Here is a 20,786-nt window from a genome sequence, read left to right as displayed (position 1 = left end):
AGATATGCACCCCCATGTTACAAATCCATTTCTTGCTTTAAACAAAGACCATGTTCATAAATAACTGAGCATGTCTTCAATTGCAGAATTCAAACAAAATTTTCAATTTAAATGGTAAATGGCCTGTATTTGTATAGCGCTTTACTAGTCCCCTAAGGACTCCAAAGTGCTTTACACATTCAGTCATTCACACACATGGGTGGATGACTGAATCGTGACTCAAGAGTTGACAGTTCGTCTTATAATTGGAAGGTTGCCGGTTCGAGCCCCGGCTCCGACAGTTTCAGTCGTTGTGTCCTTGGGCAAGACACTTCACCTGTTGCCTACTGGTGGTGGTCAGAGGGCCCGGTGGTGCCAGTGTCTGGCAGCCTCGCCTCTGTCAGTGCGCCCCAGGGCGGCTGTGGCTACAATGTAGCTTGCCATCACCAGTGTGTGAATTTAAATCTAGTTATGCTAAATATTGGCTGTGCTCTAAACCAAATCTGGCTGAGAATACATGAAATGTGCAAACTGCAGCTACACTACAGGATCAGATTGTGGCTCCATAGACAATGCTTCTTTAATCAGTTTATTGATTAAAGTTTATTTTTCCCCCTATATTAACAGCATGAAAAAAGAGCATATAGACGTGGCTGAACAGGTTGCATAATTGGCACTGAATATCAACATCCACCTTTACCCAGCTGCCCAATGACTCTCGGCCAGTAACCTTTAATTGCTTACCCAGTCTACACAGTCTCTTTTCCAGGGTCCAGGACATTTCACCAAAGTATTGCCCCCCACAGCTGTAGCAGCCACTGCAGCCCCTTAAATATCCTAATATCTCTGCCATTACAATATACAATGTGAGAAATCAAACGTAAAGCTGAAGTGAACAGTACAGCAGCGAAATGTCAAAGACCCTGGTGAAGACATGAATAAACACAAGACACTAATAATATCAATGCTAGCTTGCCAGTTAGTTACTCTGAAACCCAGACCAAATCCAGTGTCAAAGATCTTGTAATAATACATTTGGTGAGGAAAAAGTACACATGTTATCATGTGGCATCTGTTGTTTCATAGATGCCACATGTTTCATTTAAAATCCACTGTGGTGCTGTCATTATTAAATTTACTAAAAGAAACAATGCTAACCTTCACAGTCTTTAAAGTGTGTGAGGGCTCTTCCTTTAGAAAATGAGGTCCTCTGTCCTCTTCCTTTGTGTAGGGCTCTGGTCAAAGAAGTCAAAAGAAAACAAAAACACTTTTTAAACAGTGTTTATGAAGCATGTAGACAGCTCCAAATTCACAGCTTTTTGATACATAATTCCATCAATATATGATTATCATTGGAGATTTTGAATCAGGCTTATCAGGACATTCAAGTAGAATATGATATCCAACCTACCACCAATATACACAGATTCTGTAAAAGGTACCACACTAAATGTCCAGTTGTGAAATATGATGACAGACTTTACTTATCAGCTTTCTTTCAATGAGTTCATCAGTTGAACTGGATAACCTAAAACTTAAACAAAGGAGAACATTTCGCAGTTGAACACTTACATCATCTCCGAAGCATTTTATGAGCCTAGTTAGCCCTCCTATGCCGCTCTTGATTTTGTACAGCTCCACGAACCTCTCCATAATGGTCAAGCACAGCAAAAAGGAACCCTTTCAGGTCAACAGATGTAAGACGGGCAAATTCTGCTTCAACCTGAGCAATAGAAGAAGAGGGGTGGAGAGTACAGGCAGAATAAAAAAAAGATTCTTTGAGACCCAAATTTAAGCAAACAGTCATCTGAGGCCCATTAGAGAAAACACAAACACACAAAAGCAAACAAACAAAAAGATGCACTTTACCTGCCGTTCAGCAAACAAGGAAGCTTATTCAGAGAACAATAAGCTCTGTCTTGAAATCTTTTAAAGTAGAATGATTGTGAAAATGACTTATGTGATGTAAAACTTTAGTAAACGTGCGATTAAAAGAACACTGAGTAAAAGGACAAGTAACAATTTCCTTATTCCTCAGATGTTTACCTTGATGAGCAATACTGTTTTAGTCCAACTGCCTCATTAAAGTTACACAACAGGCTTTTTACATTAAAGCCAGCAAGTCCATTACATACTCCCTTTTTAGATCTGAAATACTGTGCACATTCTGTGTATATGTAGTGGACAGCAATTTACCCAAAAGAGTGCAAAGTTTGCAAGTCCACCTCATTTAAATGACAAAGACAGATGTGATCATCTAGACCTGTGAAAATAAATTAATGACAAACTTGCAGTTATGGATGTTATTACAACCACAAGAACCTAAACAGTCTGCTCCATTGCTTTTGTTAATGAATCACTTGTTGGTAACAGGTCTGAATATTTAGTTTATGCCACCTGCATGTGATCATCAATAGTGCCATATTACTTCTTAAGAAGTACCCTGACACTACAATCTTTATATCATTTGTTCTACAGAGCTATTAAGTTACAATATAATCTGTGGTGTTTCCAGTATGACAAAATGCACAAATTGTAACTTACCATTTGACTCCACTGACAAAAATAAATCCCCAGCATCAAGTTTGGCTTCACAGACCTAAAATAAGTAAAATAAAATATATGTTATAATTATATTGTTTTCGCCATTTATTCATGTTTGCTAATTTTCTGACATATAAACAATGTTAGTTTTGTTACAATACAGAGAATGCAGTTTAATTAAAAGGTAAATTATGCAAAAAAAAAAAACTTCTGCAGTATACCATGCCAAAAATCAGTGTCTCTGATGCCAATTATTTTATCACTACAGCTCTTTTAGTATGGAAACTCACACAAACTAGTCATACTGATCACAAGAGTTCAAAAATAAGTTAAAATGGTGAGCTGTTGTTAAGCATAAAGCATTTCAGGGTAACAAATAACTGCACAATAGAATTAAAGCAAAAACTAAACACACTGGAGGACTATCTGATAAAAACTAATATAATGCTGGTTTGTAGACCATATTTTGTCTCAGTCCTCAGTGCACTCTTGCAGCTTAGCATGCAGCAGTTCATAACAACTTAAGTGATTACATAGGGGTAAACAGATGACAACAAGCATCCGAGTCCTGCCAAAAAGTTCTTTTTGAACCCAGTCAGTTATTGGAAATATTGCCAAAATGAACTTCCACCAAAATACAACAGCCTGTGAACTTGAAAGAAATTTACAAGTACAGAGACAATATGAAATAAGCTTTATTAATTAGCTGAGTTAGCTTGCTAATATCGCAACAGGGTGAGTGCACAACCTTAAAGCTAGCGGCACAATACTTGTGATTTGGTCAGTGCCACATTAAACCCATAAAAAAGGCCATATGTCAGTTTATTAGGTCAAGTTTGGTCATGACACACAAGCTGGACCTTGTCGGCTAAAGTTACATTAGCTAAAGCAAACATTTCGGTAAAAGAGAAAAACACACATCATGCCATAGATTCAAAACATGTTCCAACTTTTGTAGCTCTCTTTCCTTATAGTTATAACCAATGTTACTCACCTTGAAAGCATATTCCAAAGAAGACGATTAGAAAACGTCCAAGTAAAGTGAGCATGTCGTTAACCGCCAATTCCCCATGATGCACCTCGGTAGCAGTCACGTGAGGCAGTTTTGAATCCTGCTGTGCTCAACTTACCCACATTGTCAAGTTCACATAAGTTGCTGATTTAGCTGGACATGAGTTTTCAAGTTAGCTTTTTTTGGTGTAATTGGGACGTTTTTAACTTGTAATTCTATGTTATAACAACAACTTCAGTCATCTATCGTCAAACTGATATAGAATAATATGTTGAAATAACAAACATCTAGAATTACATTTTACAGTGTAGCAGTTATTTATATTTCCTATCACCTTAAATCTTCACACAAAGACAAGTATCTCTGACAGTGTATATACAGATGTATTATATATAAGAGACAAACATTGTTCTTTCAATATGTTGGCATTACTAAATTTGGCTCAATGCTTACATATATGTGTAAAAAGAAAATGTACGAACTGTGATAACTGTCTGATAGAATGAAGAGTAGACTGATATATGAAATATTCCTTTATTGGGTGAGAAAATCAGACCATGTCATAACTGCTTTAAGTCATACAGAATAGATATCAGAGCCTTAAACAGGCTGACTTCTGCTAAATGGGTCAAACTGGGCAGAAAGTCTACAAACACATAACATCCTTATAGAATATGATGTAACACTATAGATCAACTTACCTCAGAATATATAAAGCATATAAACAATTACAGCAATATGATGCAACAAACACAGCAGTGCTACTAATCCAAAATACTCAAAGCTTCATAGAACTGAAACAAACATTTATTTTTAGCTCCATTCTGCTGCTGATACATACTTTAGGTTTCTGAATATTAAACTTGTTGCTGCCTTTCATAGTGTGTAACTTGAAGGCCCTGAGTACTTTCTCCCACACTGAAAACACTGGGATGATCACATTATTTGAACATTACCTAATAAGACTGATTCAGGACAGACAATTAGTTATGTTAAACTTTCCTAGCAGTCCTTCACAAACAGGGAACAGTCTGTCTATTCTCTCCATCTGTCAGCTGCTGCTGGCTCTTCCTCCTCCTCTTCCTCACACACTGCTGAGTTTGTCCTGGTGGATCATCAGGGCTGCAAAGCCTCACAGATGATGTGCAGCAGTGGGTCCCTCAGTCTGTCCTCACTCTGGACACTTGCAGTTGTCACACATGGAAATCAAATGTGTGATAAGCTGCAGGATTCAAACACAAGTGTAACTTATAGATACATGTTCATACTTTTATTCCACAATCAGAGAGAAAGAAACAGAGAGAGTGCAGGACAGACAGACAGGTGACAGTCTCAGGTGTACACACTGCTACAAAACAGCACAAGAGAAGGAGGATTTAGTGTTTGTGTTATTACGAGTGCTAAACAAGAAGAGATCCCAGATGGTCCAGTGGACACATGTGTGACTCCTGTGATTAAAGCATCTTTCTTTCAGCTTAACGAGTGAACCGTCAGCTCGTTCAAACACACGTTAAAGTCCGTTTGGCTCGACACCACCGAACAGAGGCAACAATATAACATAGCTAACATTAACAATGTAGTGGATCCTGCTTGTGCCGTGATATTCAGGACTGCAAACCGAGCAGCATCACTGACTTTCAGCTTGTTGTGTTTGTGGATATATGACTGACTTTAATTATCCATAAAATCATCACATTCTCTGTAAGATTAAGGTCGACTATATATATATTTAGAAGTAGAGGCTTTAAAACCAAGTTATCGCTGAAAGTACAAACATCACTAATGTCACATAACTTTGCCGACATGTGGCCAACAGTAATGTTTTAATGTTCTTAAACATTTGCACATAAATAAGTGACATAATATTCAGTACTTACTTTTGACAGTTCACTCTTCAGCCGCTCCCTTCTGCCGTGTTTTGCGGCAAAATTATCCACACCCACCGCCGCGCTATGGATTGTGGGATGTATGGGGCCACGAAGCGTGCACCGGACCACGCTTGATATTTGGGAAATCGACGGCGCATTTGGAGTATGCATTTGAAGTACACTTTGAATTGGGACAGCCGTCGTCGCGTGGCGGTGACGTAATCGCACTTGAAATGCGTACTTCAAGCGTGCAGACCCTGAATTGGGACACAGCCATCGTTCACTGAGGGACAAGTTAACAGCAGCCCCCACCCGATAGCAGTTATGCTTGACATGTTTTCTAAACATTATCAAATAATACAGTGCAGGAGGTGTTTGATAAATTATGTTCATTCCCAGGTTTCCTGAAGGCAACATGAAAAATGGACCATCTTGAGCCTGCAGCGGTCTGCTGTCACTCATGATTCCCCGCCCCTCTCTGTGTAGCCACGCCCACCACGCCAAAACAGGGCCAAAAGTCTGTAACTGAAAAATAGAGATCTGAAAGTGAAAAAAAAAAAATTGAAGCTGAGAGAAAAATCCGAACCTGAAGAATTTTTTTTTGTACATTAATTTAAAAGATCTGAATCTGAAAAAATGTAACGTTTGATTTTATTTTAAATCCAACTCTTTCTTTTTCAAAGTTCACTCTAAAAATGTGACTTTTGCTTTCAGTTTACATATTTTCGATTTCAAATTTTTCTTTTAACTACACAAACATTATGGCCCTGATTTAACTCCATACTGCCCCTCCCTGAGCCTGGTTCTTCCTGTTAAAAGGGAGTTTTTCCTTCCCACTGTCACCAAAGTGACAATTATATTATTGTAGGGTCTACCTTACAATATTAAGCACCTTGGGGCGACTGTTGTTGTGATTTGGCGCTATATAAATAAAATTGAATTGAAAATTGAAAATTCAGGCTGGTATCGATGATACTGATCCGATACTGATAGTTTGTACAAAAACTTAATGTGTGGAAACTCAAAAACAAAAGTAATGTATTTCAAATTATTCCTTCATAAAGAATACAAGGCATCAGACTTCTTGTTCTTATTCTTTAATTATGAAGAATTATCAAACAAAAAATTAAAAACACCTGAAAAGTCAATGCCTACAAGAAAAAATATTCAGTTAGTGATCACTAAAAAAATGTGACTGAAAATAATAATATAGCTGAGAAACATTTTATAGACACGTTATTATCTATTGTATGAAATATTTTTTTTATAATTTTTATTTTTCAAATGCCAGACAGTCATAAAGCACATAGATACACATAAAAATGATTGTCTCTTCTTTTTCTTTTTTATAACATTCAATAAACATAAATAACATAGATGGCATGAATACCCCCCACTCCCTCCCAATAATTTAAAGGTGAATATATTACAGAAAGGTGGATTAACCCACACACACACACAAAAGGGAGAAACCCCCCCAAAACAAAACCAACAAAAACAAAACAAACAACAACAAAAAATCAGCAATAAAGTGCTAGTGCTTATCCTTATAGATTTATATCAACATTAATCAACATTAGTTAATATTAATATTAATGACTGCTTGCTCCTCGGTCGAAGCAAATTAATAATGCTGGAATATCTTAAATGAAGTAGTCTTATGAGGTGGAACAGCCACTGCCAGCAATAGCAGAAAATTTGTGCACGGTCATATGGTGGACTACAAAGAGATTTCTCGTGCTAGTAACTTTTCTAAGTATTTAAGTAATGGTTTCCAGTAAGTAAAAAATCTATCCGACGAGCCTCTGAGGGAGAATTTTATCTTCTCCAATTTTAGAAGTTCTAGTATGACAGGTAACCAGACTTTGATTAATGGTGGCTGAGATGATTTCCAAAACAACAAAATTATTTTGTGGGCAATAAGAGAAGCAAAGGCAATAAGCTTATTTTGGATAGCTGTGATACGAAGATTATTTCGTGGTTTGCCAAAAATAGCAATATGTGGAGTCGGAGTTAGATTTATACCTAATATATCTGAAATTGTTTTGAAGAATTGATGCCAAAATTCAGACAGCCTGGGGCACGCCTAAAACATAGAGCGAGTAAGGTTGCAAGGTGTCTGTGAGCATCTATTACATTTATCATCAAATTTATCTGGATATAATTTTGACAATTTTTCTTTACTGTAGTGTAGTCTGTGGAAAACTTTAAATTGTATTAATGAAAGTCTGGCACAACTAGAAGATGAATTAATGGCCCCTACAGCTCCCTCCGAGAAACACTCAGAAAAACTCATGTGGAGTTCTGATTCCCATTTCATCTTGGTCCTATGTAAAAGAGATTCACTAGGTGGAGAAACTAGTTTGTAAAGGTAGGAAATATGGCCCTTTGACAAAGTATTAGCTCTAAGAACCAAGTCTATTCCGCTGGGAGTCAGGTTTGTGGGAATAAAGTTTCTTTGCAAAATGTCGCAACTGAAAGTACCGGAAAAGATCGGATTTATTGAGATTAAAGCGAGTAACTAATTAATTGAAACTTGCAAAAACATCATTTACATATAAATCACTTAAACTACAAAGTCCTTTATCTTCTAAGACAGAGAATCTTGAGTCCATCTTTGCTGGAACGAATAAATGATTGTTGCAAATCGGGGTTGCTAGAGGGAGGGTGAGCCATCCAAAGTGGCGTCTTATTTGTGACCAAATTTTTAATGTTCCAGCAACAACTGGGTTGGAAGGTAGGCTTAATAAGGATGATTGTAAGGTATTGCATGCGATCGTATGAAATATTTTTTGAGTTGTATTTTCATTATCTTGTATTTATTATAAAGGTTTTGAAATACGGGTGGCATGGTGGCACGGTGGTTAGCACTGCTCCCTCAAAGCAAGATGAGAGTTCAATTCTACCCTCAGGCTGTGTTTGTATGTGTCGAGGTAACTGTCTTGACCTCACCGATCCTTTAATATCCCGGCTGGAGAAGAACAGTCAGATCAGGCTGAAGTGTCCTTTCATCAAAGTTTTATCACCAGTGTGCATTGGGAGATCTGAGGCTACGTCCACACTGATGCGTTTTCGTTTGAAAAAGCATCGTTTTCTCTCCGTTTTGGCCTCCCGTCCACACTGAGACAGCGCTTTCCCCAAGGAAAAACGCAGCGTTTTGAAAACACTCTCAAAAAAGCATACATTTGAAAACAGAGCTGTCCCGTCGCAGTGTGGACACTCGAAAACGCAGACTTTCTAAAACGATGATGCACTTTAGTCATGTGATGCAGTCATGTGACCAATTAAGCAAAGATAGCGGAGTGCATTATACAGCAGTTGTTTTGATTGTTCTCAATTTTGACAGTCCTAAAAAAGATGAATATCAGTTTGTACATGCTCCAGATTCTTTAATTCTCACTCGCTTTTGCGCATGCGCAGGACTGGAATGTAAGCGTTTTCATCCGTTTCAATGTGGACGCACAACTCTGTGAAAACGACTGAAAACGCTAGTGTGGACGCGGACCGTTTTCAGACGAAAACGCCGTTTTCAAATCTAAATGGCCTGTATTTGTATAGCGCTTTACTAGTCCCTAAGGACCCCTAAGGACGCTTTACACAACCAGTCATCCACCGATTCACACACACATTCACACACTGGTAATGGCAAGCTACATTGTAGCCGTAGCCACAGCCACCCTGTGGCGCACTGACAGAGGCTGCCGGACACTGGCGCCACCGGTAGGCAACGGGTGAAGTGTCTTGCCCAAGGACACAACAACCGAGACTGTCCAAGCCAGGGCTCAAACCGGCAACCTTCCGATTACAAGGCGAACTCCCAACTCCTGAGCCACGATCGCCCCCAAATCTGTCCGGGCTAGTGTGGGCGTAGCCTGAGGAGCCACCCTGATCTCTCATACACACACCTATTTAGATTAGGGGGACTGGTGCTGCCCTTTCTCACCCCTCTTCAGTAGTTTTCCACTACTCTCCCCTAATTCTATTGTTCAGTCTGGGGGGGGTGTTGCCCTCCCCCAGGCTCGTAACTGTGGCTTCCTGTTTATCTTACTGAGGCAGCTCTTACTCCTCATTTTATGACAGGCAGTATCCCACTGTTAATAAATTCCTCACTCTACACCAGGGGTGTCCAAAGTCCGTTGGTTCGCGGTCCATTTTTAATTGGCCCTCAAGTAATTTTATAAATAGGATAGAAGATGGCCCGCACTTCAACTTTTGCTTGAGAGTATTGCACTTCTTAGTCAAAGGAGTTTGCAAAGAAAGGCGTCTGGACTTCTTTAAGTTGCTTGAAGACGTTTCACCTCTCATCCGAGAAGCTTCTTCAGTTCTAAGGTCAAATGGCCGAGAGTCCCAGATTTAACCCAGTGGGAGTATCCGATACTCCCAGTGGGAGTATCGGATGAGAGGTGAAACGTCTTCAAGCAACTTAAAGAAGTCCAGACGCCTGTCTTTGCAAACTCCTTTGACTACGATGACCTGGATGACTGAGAACCTTCACAGACATTGCACTTCTTAGTTTTAACACCAGGGGGAGCTACTGTTGATCAAGGCAGTTGCTCCACCAAAAAGGACAATCACAGAAGAAATTTACCCCAAGTTACCAAACATGGCAGAACCAAAGAGGCCAAAGGTAGAAAGTGAGTGCAGAAAATTTCAGACACGGTGGGAGAGTGAATATTTCTTCAAAGAATTCAAGGGGAGGTGTGTCTGTTTGATCTGCACTGAAACTGTGGCAGTTATGAAAGAGTATAATGTACGACGTCATGATGAAACCAAACATCAGGCCTATGCATCCTACACTGGTGCTGAGCGAGAGCAGAAATTAAAGCAAAGGGTAGCTCTCCTGCAGGGTCAGCAACAGTATTTTTTTCGTGCTCAAATTGTCCAGAAAAAGGCTCCAATAGCAGCTATGAGGTCGCCCAACTCATCGCAAGACATGGCAAGCCTTTTTCAGATGGAGACCTCATAAAACACGGCCTCGTTAAAGTCACCGAAATAATGTGCCCGGAAAAAGTGCAGGACTTCAACAACGTCAGCATGTCCAGAAATCCAGTTGTGCGACGCACTGAAGACTGTCAGCCAACATTAAACTGCAACTGTCTGATAAAGCTGTGCTTTTGATTTTTACTCCATCGCATGCGATGAGAGCACTGATGCCACAGACACCGCACAGCTGCTAATTGTTTTTGCGGGGAGTGGACGAGAGCACGAGCACTTTAGGTGAGTAAAAATATATTCCACAGTACTGGTGTGTTTAATGTGCATGCATGTGCAGGTACACATGCTTCAAATATCAATAATGCGCATCAATTCTGTCACTACCCTGCTTTTGCGCACCACTTTCTTATATGCGTTTTTCTTGTTAACACACAGAGTACACACCGCTGTGCACAGTGCACGCACACACAAAGTCAGCTGATCTCATCTGATGCAGATCTGCTCCTTGATCAGGTGACATTTGTCCGGATTTTTGGCACGAGTGGCGATCAGCACCGCGGCTGGATGGCCCGATTTACATACCCAGCGCAGCTGATACTCACCAGAATAATTCACTAAAATTATATGCACTCCTGTTATTAAGTCCAGTTCAGTCTGTTAATGCTGATAATCGTTTCAAACGAACGTTAATAGGTGTGTTGCTAAGCCTAAGAACTTAAATAACAAGCTTGAAATGTCCCCGTCCCATTTTCCCCTTTATTGTTTTTTCTCTGTGCTGTAAATCTTCTGTCCAAGAGGAAATCTGCTGCTGTTCTGAGAATGAGCTACCAAAGCTTTTTCTGAATAAATCAATAAAGATCCATTTATGGAAAGCTGTGATGAAGGCAGTTTTGTCTTTAATTATATTCAACAATATAACACATTTGACCACTTTTAAATGATTTTTCTAACTTTAATACACTACAGTTAAGGTAATATACCTAATTTCTAGTAAGTGGCCCAGCCCCTCCTATATTTTTATGTATGTGGCCCTCAGTGAAAAAAGTTTGGACACCCCTGCTCTACACAGTTACCCTCACCCAGGCCTATACCTGAACCAACCTAAAAATAACACAGCGTTCATACAGACATATTAATTCACCTTGATCTAGATAATTTACTACGGCTTCCTCCCACAGTCCAAACACATGCAGTTAGTGGGGTTAGGTTAACTCTAAATTGTGATGGTTTTGAAATACAGTACTTTCCAAACACATTCTCTTTTTATACAAAGTACTGGTATCCAATCAGTGTCATCCTGAATTTTACTTGGTGTCAGATTGGAAAGGAAGTCAGTGGTATCTACGATACAACGAGGTTGTGGAGGTGAACGAAGGACTATTAGAGCAGTGCTTATGTGGTGATGTCCTTTAACACGTATCATCCGCAGAGTACTGCAGCAGCTTCCTGCGCTGTAACAGCAGCATAAATACAAGTTTTTGTGAAATGCGGTTGCGGTGGTGAGTGAAGCGACCATTACAGCAGGTGTACTATGGCCTGTATACCTGCCAATCAGACAGTAATGCCACATAAGTTTTTCTCCACGAACTCTCAAGTTTTCAAACTTTTCCCACATCTCTCCCTGTAGATCTCTGAGCTTCTGTACTGGAACGTTAATAAACTGGCAAAAAGCCGACATGATCGTAAACTTGTGTCTTCAACCCAGTTGCCATGGCACAACGCACCGACTTATGAAAATCGAGAGGTGCACGGCGACGACACATGATGTGATGTCAAAATTGGCACACATCGAACATAAACACAAAATTAACAGGCGGGGCGAGTGCGACCAATTAATTAATTAATTGCCCCTTGGAGATAAATAAAGTCTTTCTGATTCTGATTCTGACCAATTTCCAACCTAATTTCTCAATGGTGCGACTAAAAAAGAACCCTAGGTCGCACTGGTGCAACAAGCTGTTCGAGGTAAAAAAAAAAAGTATCCGCAACTCTGAAAGTCTCCGTGTGGTCAACAACAAACAAACACACATTATGCACCTATCGTGGTCTAAACCAATCAGAGATAGTCAGGGGAGGGACCTCTCTGATTGGCTCAGATATTCCTGTAGTCCTATGTGTGTGTACGTTTGAAAGTCCAGATGGATAGACAGAGGTGAGCAGTAGGGGTGGGTTTCAATAATCGATTTTCTGATTAAAATTGATTTTAGCTTGAATAAAGTGATATCGATCCATTAAATCCTAAATTGATTATTAATTATAAATGTAATTTTCAGAATCTCAGAATAAAGCTCACAAAACTATTTCAACAACCACCAAACAGCTAAAACAGCAAATGAGAGCAGGCACACGGATTCCACACAAAGACATAAACACAAAGATCGGACGCATCAGAATCTGTGAGCTGCAGCTTTCTCACACGATGGCACTTACGCGGACACGACATCGGTGCTGAAAGCCAACAGCTCACAGATTCTGAAGCTGCAGGTTTCATCTCTCTCCAACCAAATTGACTGAACCAGCAGGAAAAGAAGATCAAAACTATACTTCACATTCATTAATTCCTTCTTACTTTTGCTGTTTTGCTTCCATCACGATAAAGTCACACTTCCTGCACAGCTCTCTCTCTCTCAGTGTACTTCAAGAACAGTTTCCCATCTCAAATCTGTTTTCTGCATTATTCGTTCGCTTATTTCGCAAAAGTCGTGTACAACGCTGTCGGCAGCTGTACCGAAGAAATATAAACTTCTTAAAATGATGCCTAATTGCAAAACACTCAACTGTGTCTCTAATTAAACCTCTGTGACTTTGCTCTGCTTCACTGCAGCAGTATCAGGTAATGTTCATATGTTGATTCATGGTTTTCTTCAGTTTTTGTTCTACTCCAGAATATTTTTAGGGTTATCTGCTATAAAAAGACAGGCCAGGAAAATCTCCTTCATTTTTTTCTCTGTTTTATCCTCAGTTACTTTGACACTGAGTCAAAATTGAATCGAATTAAATCAATTATAGAAATCAGTGTTGATACCCAGCCCTAGTGAGCAGCCTAGGCCTGACAGAAGTGGATGTAGCTGTGGGTAATAAGAAAAGATGAAAAGAATGATTGATAACTTTTTTCGTTAAGGTATGATCCGTCTGAAATTCATAGCCAGTGCTCTGACACGGAGCCATCGACCTCTCAGGTTATGTCTAACACCGGTCCGGAGACGGCATCCCATAATGAGCCACACACGATTGGCTCTGAGCCTGAGTCCACTGAAATCAAAAGGGGGAAGTGTATACATTTGGAAGAGAGTGTTTTGACCATTTTCCCTGGCTAAGAATCAGTAAAGCTGACAACATGATGCACTGCATTTACTGCTGTGAGTGTGGAAGGACCACGGGCGGCAATACTGCATTTGTGACTGGAGCTAATAAGTGTCAAATTGAAAGGCTGAAAAAGCACAGTGTATCCAGACAACACATTATATGCAGCAATAAATGCCCAAGTGTCCCCTCCCCCCACTGCCTTTCAGCAGCAAACAGGTTGTCAGAGGAGCCGATGTGATGATTAAGTTTAGCATTGCCTACAATATTACCAAAGAGTGCCAATGCACTTTAAGCAGTTTTTCAGTAACTTATCTTTCTTGTAGAAATGTGCTCCAAATAAAGAACTTTGTGTTGACAAGATTGTTAGTTAATCATTTACAAATCAATATAGGGCTTTGAAGCGTGATGTCACGGGAGGGGGCGTGAATGCCGAGGCGCCATTTTAGCAGGCCAAACAAAGGGCTAAAGAAGCGAAAGCATCAGCAGTGGTTCGCACTTGCTGTGGTTCGCACTTGTAATGTTAGATCGCACGATCCGGAAGGGAATAAGCTGGAAAATTGGCTCTCTTTTTATTCTTTCCCCACCTGGAAGCAACGTGAGGGAGCTTATGTATCGGATGTTACCAAAAGAAGGCGTCTAGCCTGGATAGCAGCTGTGAGACGAGCTGATATCCAGTTCTCTACCATCCACAGATATCTGTTGGTGCTCCAGACATTTTCATTCAGGTAAGTTCTAAATAAGTTCATATTACTCTTTATAGCCTATTAGATTTATTTTCAATGCGCTCTGAGGTCATAGCAAATTAGAACAAACATCCTAATGAGTGATTTTGTAGATACAGAATAGAATTCAACTTTGTTGAATTATTGTCATTGCACATGTCACAAGTACAGGCAACAAAATGCAGTTTGCATCCATCCAGAAGTGCTTTAGCCATAATATGGATATATTACAATATATATATTAGCAATAATATAGATATATTACAGAAATGGGTCTGTTATAGGTATGAGGGTACAAAATATGGGTCTATTATGGGTATGTTACAATGTACACGGTATGAAGGTATGTTATGAATATGCTATAACTATAAGTATGTACAGGCTGTAGTGGGTGTACAAGCTATGTAGTCTACAGGCTATGAACAGGATATAAATATGAAAACTATACAGAAATATGAACTATGCAAGTTATAAACGGTTGTAAACAGTTATAGAATTATAATTATTATATATGTTCTATTTATAGAGTTGCTAATTGTTTTTCACTACTGCAGGCAAACCAGCCTATGAAATGGATGAAACACATCCTGACTGGGTTCCGACACTGCACATGGGGCACTACGAAATCCCTGCTTCAAACTACATGCTACATACCACCATGCCAATCAGATTGCTTCTTCCATGTGAGGGTGAAGAGGTGACCCTTCTGGATAGATGGTGAAGGTTTGCTGCTTTTTGGTCAACATGTGCCCCAGTGTGGTAGTAAAACCAGGGAAAAATGCTCTTGTTAAATACTCTTAAAAGGCTGGTGCTGTATATGTAGTGATAAGTTTTCAAAAGAGACAGTAAATTACAGAATGCTAGTAGTGGGTGATATTATTTAAATGCTGTCATGATTTTATGTGAACATTTTGTCATTTGTAAACTATACATGACATTGATTCTGCTTTGTAACTGATGTGATGTTCTACAAAGTGCTTTTAATTAAAAAAAGGCAAACATTTCTTTGTTTCTTTATTCAACTTTTGAACAGTGCTACTTAGTAAGTACATATTCAGTAAATGCAACTTATTTACATGGCCCCCTAAATACAAAATTATTTGTTATTCAGAACAGAACTATGCTTGGAGAAATATTTTCCCATCAGTTGAGACAACTCCTCCACAGTAGCAGGTGGAATTTTTCTTTCTGAGGACGGCTTCAATTACCTGTCACTACGAATGGTCTGTTTATGTTTTGATTGAGAGCCTTTTTTTTGGGCAGCTGAAGAGGAGAAGTCTATTTTATGGCCAACCTCTGACTGTATCTTGGTCACATTACCCAGTAAAACTCAGTATGCAGGTTCATCTGTAACAGTCCTTGTGCCACGGATTGTTGCTGTTGCTTCTACATTAAACAGAAGAGCAGCGACATGGCTGCAGGTCTCCGCGACTCCGGCCACACGGGTGCAGTGGGCGGCTTCAACCTTCCCTGTGATGCTCACAATGACCTGTGTCTGCAATGCTGGTTCATTCAGTCTTTGAGAGTGCAGCACCTGAAACACACACAGACAAAGTTCATTTAAAGACTTTAATGAGCCAAGGCCGACATAAATGTGTTTGATCTACTTTCAAATCCATTTATCATAAATGTAACAAATAAAGTGTTTAGAAAGTTAGCACATACATGTAATTTTTAAAATCTTTTTATGTATCATTTATAGAACGCTGCATGGTATATTCTAAATCTGCCTGTTTTTTTGTTTTTTTCAAATCTGCCAGCAAAAAATGAACCTTAAGTATGTAACGCAAGGATGTGATCACTTTCAAGAGGGAGAAAACATAAAGTTCAACTTTAAGTGACAATTATGAATCACTTAATATGATAAGGAGATTCTGCAGGTCATTAATCAATGTATAAAACCAAAATAGAATGTATTTTTTGTGACACAGGACATAAACACGGAAGCAAGATGTATAATTAGGATTATTTATAATAAATATGAATTATAGTGCAATTTCTTTAACCATACACTAAATGCTTCAGGACAATGTCACATCAATGCACTGAACTTACTATGTTATTTATCTAACAGAGCCTCCACATGTTCTCACTGTAATTTCTCCCTCATGAATGAATTTATGCTGCACTAATCTGAATATTCGGAGGGAAATCAAACGCATTTTACTCGCAGTACTCGAGCTGACTTACCTTTGTTTGGATGACGGCAAATTGACAACGTGGAGGCTTAAAAATAGCCAAATCTTGTACACAGTCCTTGGTGGATGTGCGCCTTGTGAAATTGGTTCGCTGTGTATGCGCTGACTCCACAGACAAGGTACCAGAATATATCAGGCTAAGTCAATAGCAGTTGGTCTTCAGGGTTTCTACTCCACTGCCGTATTTCATACGGGTCCACATTTCCAATGCACACTATTTTTTTGCAAGTACTGTCTCTTTGCATCCGTCTCTATAACGTCCTTTTTCTTTTGAGCTGCTTTTAAGTATGGTTCATAGCAGTCTTCTTTCCAACACAGTGTGTTTGTTTTGATTCATGGCCTGCTAAAATGGTGGCGCGCTCCCACAATGCATTGCGGCATGACGTCAACTCCAAAGCCCTATTGTCTGTATAGACAGCAATTTTTTTTAAAAAGTGAACATGTAAAACTGCGGGGTTCAGCAATGCGGTTGAAAAATTTAAGGGCACCTAACTTTTGTTTTGGTGCACCTAAGAAAAAAAGTTAGGTGCACCACTGCAACCATGGCAACAAGTTAGTCTCGAGCCCTGACACGTGTACTGCAGTCTTTATGCTTGGAGCCTATCCTACCCATTCCTGGAAGATCCCATCAGACCTCCACAGAGTCTAAAGTTTAAAGAATAGGTGCTGGTTAAGAAACAAGCACTGATACAAAGCACTGTGGCAAAGCAAGTCTGTTTAAAGAGGAGGAGATTTGGAGATTGTGTGTTTTGGACCAGAATGAAACATGAAACTGTTCATTATAGTTGTTCATATATTGTTTACATTTTATTCGTTACATCCTGCACACAACCTTACCTCCATTCCTTTTTTCCTCACGCAGCATGCTTGGAGCAGTGGTGGTTGGCATTGGCACAGCTGGTTGTGTAAGGATCAGAGACATGTTGGTGCCACTACGTGGCAGTCATGCAGAGAAACTCGCTGTCAAAGGATTTATATCCAGGTAACACACACATGCTGATGCAGCTCAATAATGATATGAGATATAGTGTATATGGTCTTTGTCAAGCAAAATTATTGTCATAAATTGTTAGCTCATGAGTCCAGAGGTGAATGAAAATAAAGCTAACTAATGGATGTCACAACATTAGGAACCCTCCCTGCTTATCCATTCCAAGTTGCAAGGGCAGCAGTCTAAGCAGAGACAAGTTGTCCTTATTCCTACCCACGTCCTCCAGCTCTTCCAGGGGTTCACTGAGTAGTTCCCAATGGCAGCTGAGATATCTAATCTCTCTAATTAATTAATCTGCCCTGGGTTCTTCCATTAAGACATCCTCAAAACAGGAGGCATCCTAGTCATCATGCACAGGAATAGTAGCACTACACTGAGCCCTTAACCAAAGCACATGGATAGGAACGTAGGTTGATTGGTAAACCAGCCAAGCTCTGAACCAATCGATGTCAGTCTTCTCGCCCCTCACTTGTGAGATCCTGAGAAATTCCTTCACTCAGAGTAGCTACTCCCCTCCAATCAGTGGGCACTCTACCACTTTTTTAACAGAGGACCATCGCCTCAGACTTGGAAGTGCTGGTTTTCATTCGAGCTGCTTCCAGCTGGGCTGTAAACTACTCTAGCTGAATGTTACCATCTGATCAAGCAAAAAGAAACAAATCATCTGCAAAAAGCAGAGGTGATCCTAAGGCAGGGGTGTCGAACTCCAGGCACCATGTACCCATAGAAAGTCATGGTACAGTGTTCACTCTCCCGTCCAAATCCATGAATTCAGGTGTATAAAGTCAAGCACCCAGGATTGCAGACTGCGTTTACGAACAGTTTGTAAGACTCTGTTAGTGAATTAAAGTTCACAGCGTTTAGCAATGTAAAGTTGTTATATTGACAGTCGGTGTATATTTTCATTTTTGTTGTTTGTGAATCTACAGTCTAATAGGATGTTGTCTTAACTGTGGCTACTGTATTCTTCCTTTTGCTTCTTTTGCTTTGGTTTACTAAAGGAGAAGCCTGGAGCCTCAGCAGGGAGTGAGTCAGATCTCACTGGAGGAGGCTTTGAGTAGAGACGACGTTCATGTGGCGTTCATCTGTACTGAGAACATGTCTCACGAGGACAATGTCAGGTAAATGTCTGTGACAGGCAACTACAAAATGTTGTAGAAAAAATGTACAGGGAGTTAGGAATACTTAGATTACAAACGTGAAAAAAGTTAAACATCAGATTTAAGGAAATATGCTGAGTCATTTTTCCTGGAGTGGCAACACCTCAGACTGCATCTAGTGGACATAGTAACACATTTAACAGCTAAAGGCCACACATTATTCCCTTGAATGTGGTAGTAGCCAAAGTCTTGGTGTTTCATTGATTAGGCTGACAAGAATGACACTCTAAACAAACATTCAAATATGTCTATGTGCTTGTTTTACCTCCAAGACAATGTGTCAAGTAAAATGTAAAATGTAAGTACTAATTTTGTCCCCAAGTAGTGCTCTATCATCTGACAGCAGTCTATTTCTCCCATCTTAGAAAATATTTGTAACAAAATTCAGAATGTATAACTGACAATTTCTAATTATGATTCTTGTTGCCTTCATTTTGACCAAGAACTCATGTTTCATTAGGATGTTTCTGCAGGCACAGAAGCATGTCTGTGTTGAGTATCCTATGACCATGAGCTACAAGGCTGCTGTGGAGCTTTGGGACTTAGCTGAAGAAAAAGGTGATCATTTATGATTGTGTGCTACAATGCACGTTCAAAAGTGAAGCAATTCAGCTGTAATATCTCAGAGTAATAGAAGTTCCTTTTATTAAGTACGGTGTTGTCATCACTACTGATGTGAGACCAGCATGATCATTTACCCCTGATGGTTCTGATCACTAATTCATAATAGTATTTGGATCAGTTGTTTTGCAGAAACACAGTTCAATGATACTGTGGGAAATGTCTTTTTGTTTTATTTAAGAAAAATATTAGCTCATTTTGAATTTGATTGCAGCAACACTTGTGTCAAGATGGGGAAACAAAAGCTAAAAAATATTTGTTATACTAAAAGAAACAGCTGAAGGAACATTTTGCGACTAATTAGGTTAATTATCAACAGGTCAGTAATATGATTGGGTATAAAAAGAGCATCTTAGAGAGCCAGGTAATATTATGGGCAGAGATTCACTAATCTACAAAACACTGAGTCTACAAAAGTTGTGGAACAATGTTAGAATAATGTTTCGATGCATTCTCAATCATCCAGGAAAGTAAATCTCCAAAAGTTGAATCTGTTCATCTGGACGTAGCGTTTTGTGGGAGAAACGTTTTGTCACTCATCCAAGTGACTTCTTCAGTCTCAGCTGACTGCAGGTTTCCCCAAACCTTATAAACAGTACATTTGCATAATGACTGAAACCAGCCCACTGAAGGAACAATGGGCTGTGAGGTCAGTTCCTTAATCATAATTATGCAAATTCCCATGACCATTGATCAACAATCACTGACCAAAACCCACTGATCAAAGAACACTGATCAATGGCCATGAGTACCATTCACAGAGAGTTGGGGAATGGCTGCAATCACAGCATTGTAAGATGGCGAAAGATGTACCCTTAGGCACACCTACAGGCCAGTGGACACTCTTTCAACGATGAGGATGTACACATCCTGGACAGGGAAGAATGCTGGTTTGAGCGCGGAGTCAAGGAGGCCATTTACATGAAGAGGGAAAGACCATCTCTGAATCGAGGAGGGGGCCTAAGGGTACATCTTTCGCCATCTTACAATGCTGTGATTGCAGCCATTCCCCAACTCTCTGTGAATGGGACTCATGGCCATTGATCAGTGGTCTTTGATCAGTGGGTTTTGGTCAGTGATTGTTGATCAATGGTCATGGGAATTTGCATAATTATGATTAAGGAACTGACCTCACAGCCCATTGTTCCTTCAGTGGGCTGGTTTCAGTCATTATGCAAATGTACTGTTTATAAGGTTTGGGGAAACCTGCAGTCAGCTGAGACTGAAGAAGTCACTTGGATGAGTGACGAAACGTTTCTCCCACAAAACGCTACGTCCAGATGAACAGATTCAACTTTTGGAGAATTAGAATAATGTTCTTCTGTTATGGACCGCAAAGACTAGATGTCTCCAACTACAGCAATGATATTAATAGATTCCAAGAATCTGGAGAAATGTCTGTGTGCATGGGCTAAGAAGAGCAGTACTGAATGCCTGAATCCCTCGGGGG

The 20,786-nt window shown here is 39.8% G+C and overlaps 1 protein-coding gene across 1 annotated transcript in view; it reads left to right on the top strand.

Moving 5' to 3' along the window:
• Positions 1-20,786, top strand: part of blvra (biliverdin reductase A) — a 32,353-nt gene that overhangs the window by 6,441 nt on the left and 5,126 nt on the right. Inside the window, exons 2-4 of the mRNA XM_003456721.5 lie at positions 17,427-17,546; positions 18,557-18,676; positions 19,176-19,273. Coding sequence (XP_003456769.1) covers positions 17,428-17,546; positions 18,557-18,676; positions 19,176-19,273 — 337 coding nt within the window. The 5' untranslated portion in view covers position 17,427. The remainder of the gene's footprint in view (positions 1-17,426; positions 17,547-18,556; positions 18,677-19,175; positions 19,274-20,786) is intronic.

The sequence above is a fragment of the Oreochromis niloticus genome, linkage group LG18, assembly GCF_001858045.2.
Source record: "Oreochromis niloticus isolate F11D_XX linkage group LG18, O_niloticus_UMD_NMBU, whole genome shotgun sequence".
NCBI classification, from domain to species: Eukaryota; Metazoa; Chordata; class Actinopteri; order Cichliformes; family Cichlidae; genus Oreochromis; species Oreochromis niloticus.
The sequence above is the reverse complement of the archived record's forward strand: the minus strand, read 5'-3'. Positions and strand labels throughout refer to the sequence as shown.